Consider the following 14,561-nt stretch of genomic DNA (forward strand, 5'->3'; position numbering starts at 1 on the left):
TTTATATATACATATATGACATATGAATGCATTTTGTTAAAACTTGGCATCAAGTACAATCCTTGAAGTACTTAATAGCGAATTTTTTAGAACATTATCTATAATTATCATAATTGATTACTATTTTTTATTTTATTATTGTTTTTAAAAAATTTAGTTAAGCTCTTATATTAATTTATTTCTAAAAATGTACATTTTCATATTAAAAAATCATTAAATTAATATTTTGTTAATATTTTTTTACTAATTTTTACATTATAAAACAAATTAAAGAAATACATTAATATAAGTTGATATATTTCAAAATAGTGAAATACTGCTAGACAATCAATATAAAAATAAATACTTTAGTACGATATATTTTGGTCAACTGCAAAACTTAAATGAATCATAATAGTTTTAAATGAATTGAGGTAGATGAATCATAACAAAACTTAAATGAATCGTGACATTAGTTTATATATATAGTAGCAGATTGAATCATGACAAAATTTAATGAATCATTACATATATTAATTAATGATGACATTATATTTTTATTTATATTAAAAAATGTGATTATATATGTAAATATAATATACCTTAATGAATAATACGTGAGCTTAATTAATTGACACTGATTTCTAAACTTCTGTTATGATTCATTAAATTCCACTCGTGACTTGATACGAAAACTGTCTAGTGTCAATGCATACATCATGGTAATCTTATTATCATGACGCATAATGTCGTCAGCAACACATTTCCTCAAGCCTATATCCATCCAATATGACGACTCTTTTGGAAACATGATTTATACAACTCATGGCTAAAAAATTATATGATAAATGTGCAGATTATATACAGCTTGAAATTCAGTTCTAGGAATCCATAATTGATTTTAACTCATCCAAATTTATTTCTAGGGTCTATGAAGCATAATACTGTGGGCAAATACACAATCAGAACATGTATACAACTTAAAAACATCAATCTATATCCTTATTTTGATGAATTTCCTACACCCAGTTTGCATCCATATTAGCATGGTTGGTTGAATATGATTTAAAAGTGACAAAGTGGATGGAAAACGGATGAAAATGGTGACTTTTGGTACTTGTGTGTGTATGTGGAGACAAGTTTGGTTGATCTGAAAAACGAGTTCTGATTTCAAACTTTCATGAGAATATGAAGTTAGAAGATTATGAATCACACAAACACATTACAAGAGAAAAACATAACAAAAATACATACATTGATTGACCATTGTCTGTAATTGTAGGAATATAAAACTTATGACGCTTGCAAAGCCCTAACACGTGCTGTTAGTTCCCTGACTTGATTTTTCAAACGTTCCGGATTACAAAAGAAATCCACAAATACCTGCCTTTGAAGTGCCATTTCTTGAGAGTGATGCTTCACAATCTGTCCCATAAATACATACCACATCATTAATAATTTAATATCCATCCAAACACTAACAGTTATTGTTTCTTTTTCATTTACTGAATTAATCATTAATGGTGAATGTTTGTTTTTTACCTCGTTCTTCTTGCAGTGTTCGAGTGTCACTTCTTCCACTGCAGCTGACAGCCTGGCATTCACCTTTTCCATCTCATCCAGCTCTTTCATTAAAGTCTAAATCCATTTTCATAATATCAATTTTGAACAATTCGACACTATGATTAGTAACAAATATTTATATTTTTTAAATAAAAAAAAAAAAAAAAAAGGTTTGATAAATCAAAATTGCATACCCGTGGTGTCAAAATCGGCTGTGCAGTGGTGGAAGATGCAAATAGTAACTGTTGCAAACTTTGGATAAGAGTGCACCTGTAACAATTAAATATAATAAAGACAAACAAAAAACATGAATCACATGGACAAAAACAAATGTGTATTAACACAGATAACTTACAGCTCATTAATGCATCTGCTTCTATCTTCAGGAAGGGCATTGTCTAAGTCGGACTGCAGAGCCATGAGGTCAGATTGGAGGCTGGAGATCTGCTGCACTAGTCCTGGTGCTGATACATATGTCGACAAACCACCTTGAACATCTAAAAAATATATAAAAAGGTAATCAAGTTTAGAATTTCTTTATTTTCACAATTTTATTTATAAACAAAAAAAAAAAAAAAGGAGTGTAATGTACTTGAATGGATGCTGAGAAGGTCTCTGACACCATGTAAAAATGTATCTCTGTCATCAACAGCTCCTTGTTCTTGTACATCTGATGCTGCTTGAATTAACGCCATGCAACGACCCTAAAAATTTGTAAATAAAATATGTTTATATGTTAAATACAAAGTTTTGAAATTATCTTATGATAATAACGATTGGTAAATAGTAAATAGTGCGTACAACTCGGCCTTTGGTTGCGGATAGATAACCATGAAGCTCTGATTCGATAACTTTGAGTAATGAAAAGGCTCCAAGAATTGTCTTTTTTTCAAATTGGCATGCTAGTTTTAAAAACTGATGTCTTGCAAGCTGGTTGATTAGATGACTTATGAACTGTAAAATAAAGAACAACAAATACATGAAGAATGTGATGAGTGCAATAACAATTAGGGAATAAAAATAAATTAAAATCATGTTATTTATGGTATAAGTTGAAAAAGGTATATACCGCTTTCTGACGTTGAATATAATATTCTTGTCGCATAACCTTTAAATCATAATCACCTGCATTAGAGATTAATTTATATTCGTATTCAAAAGATAAATTATAGTTTTCATATATAATCATCGAAACCATGTTTAAAGATTTTAATAAATACATATACCTTGTAGAATGTATGTGTCTTGTAGTTGAGCTAGCTCCCAACATAGATCAGGAATAGTCTGGAAAAACAAAAGGGAGTGGTATCTTTAATCTCAAAAAAAGCCAAATAAATATCATGTAGTAAAGTAAAGGAGGAAAATTAGAGGCGTATATATTAAGAAACATATAAAGCTTAAACCTCAGATAATAACTTTTCTTCTCTGGTATGTAGATTTGAAAGCTCTCCAACCAATTCTACATGCTTTCTCCTAATAAAACAATGTAAGAAGCATGTATCATATCATTATTAACATATTATGCATGTATGTATGTATGTATATGTATGTTCACATAACATAGAAGAATAGTGATATGATACCTAAGTGAATGAAGATCAAGGTGAATATGAGCTTCATCTGAAGTTACTTGACCTTTAAGTGCCAACAGAATAGCTTGCTGTTTTGCATTCTCAACTTGGGCTTCAACCCACTGCCTTTCACTCGTTCCAAATCTGCATATCACATATTTTTAATTATTACTTTCAGTATTTAAAGTAAGTTGTAGATTAACATATACATCTGATACTCTTTTCTGTTTTAACTGTCTTTTGAAAATATAGCACATGTTTTTATTAACTTCACATACATGGAGCGAAGTCTTTGCAATTCTGATACGCGTTGATGTTGCGATTTTTGAGAATCTACCACAAAAAATTAAAAAAATAATAATAATAATAATAATTAAAGTCTTGTTGATTAGCTATGCACACATGCACAGATCCCTTCTAGAAACAAAGATATCTAAAGAATGAAATTGAAAAATTAACAAATTAAAAAAACTCAGTGCAATTGAGAATCACCTCGCACTAAGGTATTGGAAATGTCATCAAGATTGACCCATGAACATTTGGATTTTCCCTCCTCTGCTACCAATCGATAAGGACCCTGAATCAACATATAAGATACTTGTATGCAAAAGCTACACATTGTAGAAACAAACATATAGATATATCCACTGAAAAAAAAAAAAAAAGTTGTATAGTTTTTACCGTATCTAGTTGCTTAACAAACCATTGATTTAATTCTTTCATACACAATGAATCAACAAGCAAATATGGATGAAAGTCTGAGTATGCCAAATAGATGCCATCTTCTGCATATCAGCAAAGCAAAACCCATGAAGAAATGAGATGATTTTAAATGTTAATGTGATAATGTCTTAAAGCCACTCAACCAAAAATGACAAATATGAAATGAAAATAATACCATCTCCTGAATGGAAGTGAGCCAGCTCTTGTGCTGTAGAAGCAATCCGACCAAGAACTGCATTCATCTTAAGTTGCAACAAAACAAGTTTAAGAATCACATTTGACTATTGAACTATTGAAGTAAGTCAAAGTATTTCTTGAAAAGCATATTAACCTCTAAGTTTCTGGCTGAAAGGCTATCATCTATGGTAGTGAGTAGTCCGTTTACAGCAGATGTTGATGCAACTCTTGCCCTTTTTCCTTGAATTAAAGCAGAAGCCTGTGTACTGAGCATGTCGTATTGAGACTGTAGATGCCCAAGTTGTCTCTGCAGCTCCATGGCTTCTGTTTTAAAGGCTAAAGTAGCATCCCTTTTGAAAAAAACCTATTTTTCAGGATTATCATTTTTTAACAAAGTAAAAATAGGTGGATTTACCTTATTTCTTTTAGTCCTTCTTCAGCTCCAAAAACTGCCTCCTGATTGTCTCTCCTTGTTGAAAAGGCAGATATGCTTTCATAAGCAAAATCTAGGTCTTCACCCTGCAAAAAACAAAAGTATATTTATATGTAGTTCACCAACTCCATTTTGAAATTAGACATATGGATTTACTTTTATGGTCTACATCCAACTGGTTTACTTTATCTAATGCAAAAAAATGATGTGATTTTCCTCTTAGATTTGTAAAATCTTTTTATTAGCTTTAGTTCTGCTTATACAATCTAGCCCTTGTTTGCTTCTTGTTCCTGGCAAACCTGTTGTATCAATTTTGAATCCTAATAGTGTTCTTTGACCATATCTAATTCCAGAAAAGTAATAACATTATAGCTATAATCATCAAAAGTAAGCCTGAGATTACCTCCAAAAGCTTTCCATCTTGTATAAATTGTTCATACCTGGATGATAAAACAGATATAACTGTTAGCATATGCCCTATGCATATATTAAACATACTTGGATCCTATATATTCTAAGAAGAAACTTAGTGGCATATAATTGACATGTTTGTTTTGAAGACATATAATGCATGCCGCATGGGATTCACAAGATTGCATCGCTAAAATGAGTCCCCAAACTTGGAGCCATTTATTCTGAAGTGATCAACAGGGTAAATTACATTGTAGGATTTAACCCTAAAACCGTTCAAGTCTTACAACTATGAATTTGATCTTTCAACATTCTAGGAAGTGATCCGAGAATAATAATCAGCTAGATACTTAAACATCAATACATAAATATAGATAAAGCAAACATACATTGCTGTCTAGAGAGAAAGAGATACGTAACTGGGAAAGTTCAGAAGCGGAGAGGACGTTGGAGGGACGGAGGCTGGAGCACAGCCAATCGAGTATAGGACGAGCATCTTCGTACTGAAAAGGCCATTCAAAGCTGTCTGGATCAAGTGCCCCATGACCTTCGTACCCCAATTCACCCAACAATGAACACAGTCTCGCCCCACTCATCTGCTGCTTCCTGTTTTCAGTGAATGAAATGACCAAAATTATTCACAATTGGAGCCCTGGGGATGATCAAGGCTACAGATCAGATCATAGCTGCCGTCGAAACGTTCACCGTTTGAAATTGTTGTTCGGATGAGAAAACTTTGAACGATGGAGAGAGGGTTTGGCGCCGGCCAGAGTTTCTGAATCGTGAAATTGAACGAAGATATGTTTTTTAAAACCCGGTAGTTTGGTTTGATTATGAATTGACCCCTCAACCTACAAATAAGAGTAAATTACAGATTTAGTCCCTCACGTATTTTAAGTTCTACAGGTTTAGCTCAAAGTTTAGTTAATTGGTTGTTCAATTGAAATCCTTGATAGTTAATTTACGGCAACCACCTCCATTTTTTTTCCAGCCACAGCAACCAGCGTTAACCACCACCCTCATTACATACAAAATCAAAACCCTAACTTGAATACAATTGTAAATTTGAAAATTTAGACAAAACTGAAGCCAATGCATAATCTAAATCAGGTTTTAAATCAAAAACTCATATATAATCACCAAATTCAAGTCAAAAACTCTAAACAAAGATGAACAAAGGGAAGCACAACTAAGGGGATTCCGGTGTGCCAACATCATAGGAGTGATGTCAGAGCTATGACGAATGTAACATTGGTTGAGAGAAAAACAATTTCTGTTATAAGGCTATGCGGAGTGGGTGTGAACCCAAGCATTAGTTTCCTATGTGACATACATGTGGCACACTAACCCACCGGTGAATATCGCCCTGTGAACCCGATGGTTTGGTGTGGAGTGGCTTCTAATGGTGGTGAAGACATAACAAGACGAGCCCTCTAATTGGTCCATTTATTTTCCCTCACATTTGCTCTCCTCTCTCCTCCTTTTTGCTCATTAACTATCAACCCACCGGTAAACACCTTTTCCACAACCTAGTGTGTTGGTTGTGGAATGGTAAAATACTTACGTGGCGCTGAGTTGGCCAGTGATTTAGCTGTGACCAATCCATCCAGCCTAACAATAGAGTCAGTCGATAGGATTATGAAAAGTTATATTTGAAGTACTTACATGAATACATAAAGTCATAAAGGATAGCGGTTCTCTTAATATTTAGAAAAATGAACAAGACTGAACAAAAAGAAAACGAGCAAGAAGATTGTGAGAGACCCATCAAAGCATTAATTAATTAAAATATTTCATTATTAACCAACTAAAATAAATTTTGAATCAATTTAACAGTTAAAGTAATTTTTAGTCATGGTATCTCAAAATTTCAATAAGCTTTTGAAATAGCATTTACAGCAAGAAAGCATACGGCAACAATGTTCCACGTTTAATTATCTTTAGATTGCAAAACTGATTCCTCTAAACAAGTGTCGATAAATCTTGGGGTGATAATATTATTATTATATTATGATACCAGTTTTACACATAGCACTATCGGTTCATTTCATTTAAACTGTAAGAAAAATATAACAGACATGAACATACTATAAGCATGGTGTAAGAGGAGATAAGAAGTCGTGAGTCATAATTACTTCCATATTTCAAACTGTGACATATTTCAAAGTATTCATATACAAATTGATACGCACCAAAGTGGTTAGAAATTTTCAAATCCAACACAACCACATGATTTTATCGATGTTTTAAGCAACAAGTATATAACCAAGACTTTTCAAGCTCTATTAAGTCAGTCTTTATGCATTAAGTCCGAAATAAGCACCCGATACATAAGTACTGTCTGAATTAAGCCCATTAAGTCAAAAAGAAACAGTTGTTGTTGATGACGATATAGTTATAGTTACTCGCTGTCACTGGAGGAAAGATATCTCTTTGCATCAAATGATTGATTTCTTGAGGGTGAATCAGGTGCTGTAAACTGCATTCCTCTATTCATAGGTGCAAAGGCTGTTTCATTGCATATAATATTTTTTTCAGTATGACTAAAGTAAAAACTTATTAGGTAAATTTCTTGGGAGAATTTTATAATTTTATAAATAAATAAAGAATAACCTCTATCTCTCATTCTTCTCTCTCGATCAAATTCAAACTTATCTCGGATCATGCCTGCCTTTTCCACTGTATCTCCCCGCCTATTTCTATCAAAACCATGATTCTGTTTTTTTCCAAATTCAGCCCAATTTTAGTAATTTGATAAACACATGTAAGCTTAGGCCCTGTTTTTTTTTTCACCCAAGTGTTGTCTACTAGATAAATGGTGTTTGAAAGATCATTTATCCAGACAACAATTAATGAAAAAAGAAAAAATAATGCAACCAAACATCAGGTACCTTCATGTCCTCAGCATGGGGTTGCTTTCTTCTGCAAACAGAGGTGATGAATAAATGGTTAAATACAAAGGAAGGAGAAAACACAAATTTCTGAAGCATTAACTAGTTAGAATTTTCCAAGTGTAATGATGTAACAGGAAGACATGAAGGTCAGAAAATAGTATAACAAAAAAGTAATGAAAAGATGTTGGTATTTTTGTATTTAACTGAAAAGTAGGAAACCTGTAAGGTGAAAAGTCTTCATCATCATCTTCAGCAGAGTCATAACTTGCACGTTCTTGACCATGTTTCTTGGAATAACCCTCGTCCCAGTATATCCTCTCCCAATTCTCTCTAAGCTCCTGATATAGTTCCATGTACTTTTTGCACCAGGGCTCATGCTCCTTCATTGAAACATCAAACAATAAGCACTTCTATCCATGGTGATATAACTTACACAATCCAAAAAATGTTCGATGGATCAAAGTTTTACAAATGAGTTCGTTTCCTAGGGATATGATCATATGAAGTGTATTCGCTATTAGGTTTTACCTATATGCTAATCGCAGTTAGATAATTATACCACGACTCAGTATTTACAGAATTAGGGAGATACATATCGGAAAATCAAAGTGATTAGGAGAGAAACTAACCGATTCTTTGAGAACGAGGCGAGTGCGGCGCATAAACTGTTCACGGAGCTGCTTACGACGTTTGTTAGGGATGTTGTCCCTGGGTATAACGAATCTCTCTCGAGGCGGCACGTTTTCTCCGATTTCGTGCATTTCACCATCGACGACCCACCATTCAGATTTGTCATCGGTTTTTCTCATGACTGCCGGAGTGAATTTTGACCGCCTACGGATTGGAGGAGAGGAGGCGGCCGCGGCGAGAGCTCTCGTTGATTGTAGTTGAGAGGCAAGCGACTGGAAACATTGGAGAGATCTCCGGCACCGCCGTGCAAGTGAAAGCATTCGAATAGTAAACGGAAGGCGAAAGGCTTGTTCCCGACTGTAGTGTCGCCGTGTCAGTGAAGAATGAAGACTGAAGAGAACGCTGCCTGCAACCGGAGTTTCTTCACAAAGTCGTAGCTGATGTAATTCAAAAGATCGAGGGTTTAGTGTAAAACTGGTAAAACTTAAAAGATAGGGTCTGAATAAATAAAGCATACCTACTTCAATTTGTGTAAAGCAAACATATTTTATCATGATTTTATTAATTTTAAGCCCGGATGATTAATCCATTTATTAATTAGATGCTATTTGTTTATTTGTTTTTAAAGTAAAATGTATAGAGTTTGTAAAATTATATTTACAGACCTTGCAGTATAAAAGGTATATCAAACATCTTCAATCTGAAAAAAAAAAATATTTATTTTTTTAACATATACAGACTATTAAAGTAAACTAAAATTTAAATAAAGTGATTTTATTAAATTTCAAAATGATTTTTAATATTTTATGACTTTGTTATAACTAATTGACAAATCTAGATCAATTTATATGTATTATTATATATAAAAACTAAAATAAAATGGTACGAATAACGTATATATTTGATAAAAACCAACAATTTTGATCGCAAAGTTATACATGAACGTTGTAATTAGAATCAAAGAATTTGATACATAAATTGATAGAGATAAACTTTGATTTTTTTTAATTAAAACAATTAAAAATGTACCATAAATATTTTCCTAATAAATTGATGATATTGTATTAAATAATGTTTTATAAAATTTGGCGCAAAAAATATAAGAATATATATTATGATTTTTTTTCATATTTATATAAACAACTTCAACGATCATTATTGTAATAAATCTTTATTTATTTGTCATAAATGTCATGTTTGTGTCATCGAACCTTTTTTTTAATGTAACACTTGATTCCAAATATGAAATTATTCTCGAATTGTGCATGATTCCTCTTTGGTCACGGTGTGGTGGAGCCTCACCATGACGTGGCGATAAGCCTTTGGGCCGCGGAGTTTAATAGACCACCAGGCGTGGCGGTGTCGCACCAGGGTGTGGTAACGGCTGATGGAGAAAACTCTAAAGTTTAAGGGATGAGCCCTATTTAAGGATCCTTAACCCCCATCATAACCTCCCTCGCATCAGCCTCCATTCCCCCAAATCGCTCCTTGCAAACCCTAGTCATCTTCTTCTATTTTTGAGTTACTTTGGTGCTTTTGAAGCTAAAGAAGGAAGAAGGAGGAGGAAGGAAACAAATATCAAGCAAGCAAGTATCCATTCTTACCTTGGCACTCTTCTGGACCTTTGTAAGTGTCCAATACTCGATTTTTATAATTCCAAGTTGTTAGACCTTGAGTTTTGTCCCTTTAGTTTCTTGTTCTTGAATGTTGGAATGGTTAGACCTCATAAAGTTTGCAACTTTATGAATCATCATGTCAAGATGAGCTAGTAATGTCTTGGATCTAGATTATAATCAACTTTTGATGTCATGCATAGAGATTAGGTCATAAACCCTCATCTTAACCTAATATGGGTTCAAGACATGTATTAGATATGTATGTCTATAAAGCACCCACCTTTGGGATAATTTTGGTGTTAGTATCACTTCTGGAAATGATAGACTTCGGACTTTAGGGATTAAGTGCTTATTGGTTAAGCCATTGCATTGCTAAGCCATATGGATTGGGTTTTTGGACCTTTTTGGGTCGTCCCAAAGGATAAAGTTATATCGCATTTTGGTTTAGATCTAAGCTTTAGAGCTCTTAGAGTCGAAGAAAACAGTTGGATATATTAAGTTGTTGAAACTCAGGCAACCACAACGTGTTGGCTGGGGTTTTTCCCGACTATTTGGATGTTGGCAGAACACGACGTGGTCAAATGGCAACATGGTGTGTTGGATCAACATGGACTGTTGACTTTGACCACGTTTGACCTAAGGGGTATTTGAGGTGTTTTGAGTTGTATCTAAGGATTTGTCACTATTTGATAACGGGTAAATCTAATATTCGGAATCGGGACCTATTCAGCTATTGTTCAGATTCAGAGGTGAGTTTCCTCACCATGATTAGTGGGTCAAAGGCACCAATATTAGCCCTTGATTTTGTTATGTTAGGATGTTTGATGTTTATGTGACTCTTACATGTGTTATGTACTCTTATGCTTACTGAGCGGGACCCGATGACCATTTTGTATGCTATGTATCTTCGTGATTATTGAATGAATATCTAAATGTAAATAAATAACTATTTTACCCTCATATCTAAAGTTGACGAATAAGAAATGATCATTTATTTAATATCCATAATAAATTAAAATGGTATATTTTTCATATTTTAAATTAAAAAAAAAAAAAAACAAAAAAAATGATTAGCAACTTAAATTTAATACAATTTTAATATAAGTTCAAACAATAAAATTTAATTCAAACAATTAGAATTTACATATATAATGGAAAAACAAAAATAAAAAGTACTTGAAAATTGTATGATATTTACACATATAATAGTGAATAACTCATCGTATAAACATAAAAAGATACTTAATTACTCATCATTTTTCGATATTAATGTGATTTTGGGAAAATGACTTGAGAGGGTAAGTTACTTTTTGAAATGTTCACACTTCGTCCTTATTTTTTTTTTTTTTTTTGTAAATTAAGCCCTTATATTTTATTAATATGTACACAATATATCCTTTTGACCGGCTTCTATCGGTTCTGCTGATGTTGAAGCACACATGGCACTAACAACTGCACAAAAATTAATTAGCTTAGTCACTCCTTATAAACGAATGTTAACATCTAAAATCAGGAAGCTTCAAACTCGATGATAGGTGCATTTTATGCACCTATTTTGCATGTTTATTTCCATCTTTTTATAGCATTCTACTTTATAATTCTTGCATTTAGTTGATTATTAGGGTAATTGCATATTTCATTAAGAATGCCTGGTACTTCACTATTTCTGATTTATTTTGTAGGCATTATGGAGCATGGAACGTGGAGCTTGGATGCATGGATGCTTGGATGTTTAGAGCGTAGAGCTTTGGAACATGAAGAGAAGATGAACCGGTCATTCCATGGCAGAAAACATGAAGATGGAGCCAACAGTGAAGACTCTTTGGAATTTTAGCAAAAAGCATGGGCCATGCCAAAAAAACACATGGTCAAGACAAATGGCCATGCCAAAAAAAACACATGGGCAAAAGGCATGGCCATGCTAAAAACGCATGGCCTCATGGCATGTCACGTGAACTTTAATAAAAGAGTAGGAGACGTCATTTTGAAGACAGAACGGTTTTGGGAGTGGTTTCTGGCGATCTAGGCCAATTTTGGGAGAATTCTTGGAGCTTTTGAGAAGACTTAATCATTGCAAATATTTGGATTTCACTTTTGTAAGGATTAAACATTCCAATTCCATCTTATTCTTGTTTGATTTGTTCTTAGCCATGTGTGGCTAAGAAACCCTAGTTCTAGTTCTTGTTCAAAAAAATGTTGATTGCTTGACTTGAAGCATAAGATTTGATGTTTGATTTGTGATTCTATTCTAGTGATTATGTTTTTATTTAAACTAGAATCCTTGAATTTGATTTGTGTTTGATTGGCCACTTTCGTGAATTGAATTTTTGTGCAGTTAATTAACTTTTAGGGCACCTAATCGTTCTATTGAGTTAATAATTGGTAACAAGCAATAAGTTTTCTTATTGTAAAACATATATCACATGTTTTCACACTTCCGAGCGTATGAGAAGAAATGAACATTGTTGGGAAGCTTGTACAAAACTTAATGCAGTTTTTCAATACAATCTAAGAGCGTGTTTAGGTTGAATTAGTAAAGCTAGGTCTAATCAAAGAGCGTGTTTTGGTTAGATAATTTGGCAAGCGAGAGTTATTAGAGCGTGTTAATATCTTTCAGTACCAACATAGAATAGCAATCTTGAATTACATCAAGTCATAATCAAGTTGAACAACAACATTGAGAACTAGAACTAGAACCATTCAATCAATTTGTTCACAAATCTATTTCTTTTTGTGCATGCTTTTAAAGTAGATTGTTATTTAGTTATTTACTTTTGCAAACAAACCCCCTCTTTGTGACCAAAGTACCTTGTGCAAAAAGGTATAGACTTTTGTCCTGTGTCTCTGTGGTTCGACCCTGCTTGCCTTGTACTACTTTTTAGTGCATTAAAGCAGTGTATTTGGAGTCTATTGTACCCTTTTATTTGTTGGGTCTGACACGCCTAACAAATTGGCGCCGTTGCCGGGGACACGGTGTTACTAATTGTTTATGCCTAGATCTTTTCGTACAGGTATACCACTGCCAATTGACTCGGAGATAGAGAAGACTGCAAAGAAGTTAAGGAAGCAAGCCAAGCTTCGTAAGAGGCAACCGTTTTCCGGTACTTCTTCATCATCCAATCCACCGGTCATTGACATTTGGGAGGATATTACCCTCTCAAGTGTGTCTGCATCCGAAACAGAAAGTCCATTACCTTCACCTCAACCATCCTCATCCAGAAATACCACCCCACCCTCTTCACCTACTCATCACAACCCAAACACTACACCCACAGAAACTTCAACCACTACTCATATCATGGGAGACAACCATGGAGGGAATCCGCCTCCAAATCCACCACCCGAACAAACCCTTTGCCAATGGGCGAGGCAAGAGGTTACTCAACAACCTCTTTGCATCACCTATCCGGCAGCCACAAACCTTGAATTAAAATTCGGTCTCATTCACTTACTCCCAACCTTTAGAGGCTTAGAAAATGAAGATCCCCACAAGTTCCTCACGGAGTTCCATGTTGTGTGTGTTGGCATGAAACCGCACAATGTCACTGAAGACCACATCAAGCTTAGGGCATTCCCCTTTGCAGTGCAAGACTCAGCAAAAGATTGGTTTTATGACCTTCCACCGGGGACGGTCAACACATGGGTAGATCTTGCACGCCACTTCTTAGACAAATACTTCCCAGAAATGAAAGCCTCAGCCCTAAGAAGAGAGATAATTGGGATCAAACAACACAAAAGAGAAGCCTTTCATACATATTGGGAGAGGTTCAAAAAGCTTTGTGCCCGTTGCCCAAAGCATGGTATTAGTGAGTATCAAATCCTTCAATACTTCATTGAAGGCATGACCCCTTGGGAAAGAAGACTTCTTAATGCTTCAAGTGGAGGATCTTTGACTGACAAGACCCCAACGGAGATTCGGGATCTCATAAAAAACATGGTGGAGGATTCAAAGCATACTAGTCAAGATGAAGATTGGTACACAGATGCACCTCGAGGTGTAAAAGAGGTGCACACTCCTCAAATTGAAGCTCAACTATCCGAATTGACTAAGGTGGTAATGATGCTTGCTAAGGACAAAGGTGTGCAATCCACACCCCGTCCCTGTGGCATTTGCACTCAAGTGGGACACCCGACTGATATGTGTCCTCAATTGCAAGAAGAAGAATATGAAGAAGCAAATGTTATAGGAGGCTATTCTGGGCATAATCAAAGAACTTATGATCAGCCCCGAGGCAATCAAGGGTGGAACAACAACCAAAACATGGGTTATCAACAAAGACCCCCACCCATTACCAAGTAAGGCCTCCATTCCCACAACAAAATTACCAACCGAGGCAACAACAACCTCCTCTTCCTCAACAAGCTGGATCCTCAAGTATGTCCTTAGAAGACATAGTCAAAAGCCTTGCCACCAGCACCCAAAGTTTTCAACAAGAGACCAAGGCAAACATCAAGAATCTTGAGCAACAAATGGCACAACTTGCTCAATCGGTGAGCAAAATGGAGAATCAAGGAAAGCTACCTCCTCAAACTAAAAAGAACCCAAAGCACAATGCTTGTGCAA

At 34.6% G+C, this 14,561-nt stretch overlaps 2 protein-coding genes across 2 annotated transcripts; both read right to left on the minus strand.

Moving 5' to 3' along the window:
* Window positions 1-1,173: 1,173 nt before the first annotated feature.
* On the minus strand, window positions 1,174-5,666 carry AUG3 (HAUS augmin-like complex subunit). Its single transcript, XM_078996918.1, has 18 exons — window positions 5,278-5,666; window positions 4,850-4,886; window positions 4,429-4,532; window positions 4,168-4,363; window positions 4,012-4,078; window positions 3,795-3,898; window positions 3,606-3,690; window positions 3,392-3,446; window positions 3,126-3,257; window positions 2,946-3,015; window positions 2,769-2,826; window positions 2,612-2,667; window positions 2,344-2,496; window positions 2,135-2,246; window positions 1,898-2,039; window positions 1,737-1,812; window positions 1,522-1,617; window positions 1,174-1,404 (listed from the first exon to the last, which is right to left on the minus strand). The coding sequence occupies exons 1-18, from the start codon at window positions 5,451-5,453 to the stop codon at window positions 1,273-1,275; spliced, it is 1,851 nt and encodes a 616-aa protein (XP_078853044.1). The 5' UTR covers window positions 5,454-5,666; the 3' UTR covers window positions 1,174-1,272.
* A 1,453-nt stretch (window positions 5,667-7,119) lies between these two features.
* Window positions 7,120-8,844, minus strand: LOC145048435 (uncharacterized). The gene is made up of 5 exons (XM_078996919.1): window positions 8,381-8,844; window positions 7,971-8,131; window positions 7,749-7,779; window positions 7,471-7,573; window positions 7,120-7,365 (listed from the first exon to the last, which is right to left on the minus strand). The coding sequence occupies exons 1-5, from the start codon at window positions 8,699-8,701 to the stop codon at window positions 7,259-7,261; spliced, it is 723 nt and encodes a 240-aa protein (XP_078853045.1). The 5' UTR covers window positions 8,702-8,844; the 3' UTR covers window positions 7,120-7,258.
* Between the last annotated feature and the right edge of the window lie 5,717 nt (window positions 8,845-14,561).

The sequence above is a fragment of the Lactuca saligna genome, chromosome 5, assembly GCF_052625555.1.
Source record: "Lactuca saligna cultivar CGN05327 chromosome 5, ASM5262555v1, whole genome shotgun sequence".
NCBI lineage: Eukaryota > Viridiplantae > Streptophyta > Magnoliopsida > Asterales > Asteraceae > Lactuca > Lactuca saligna.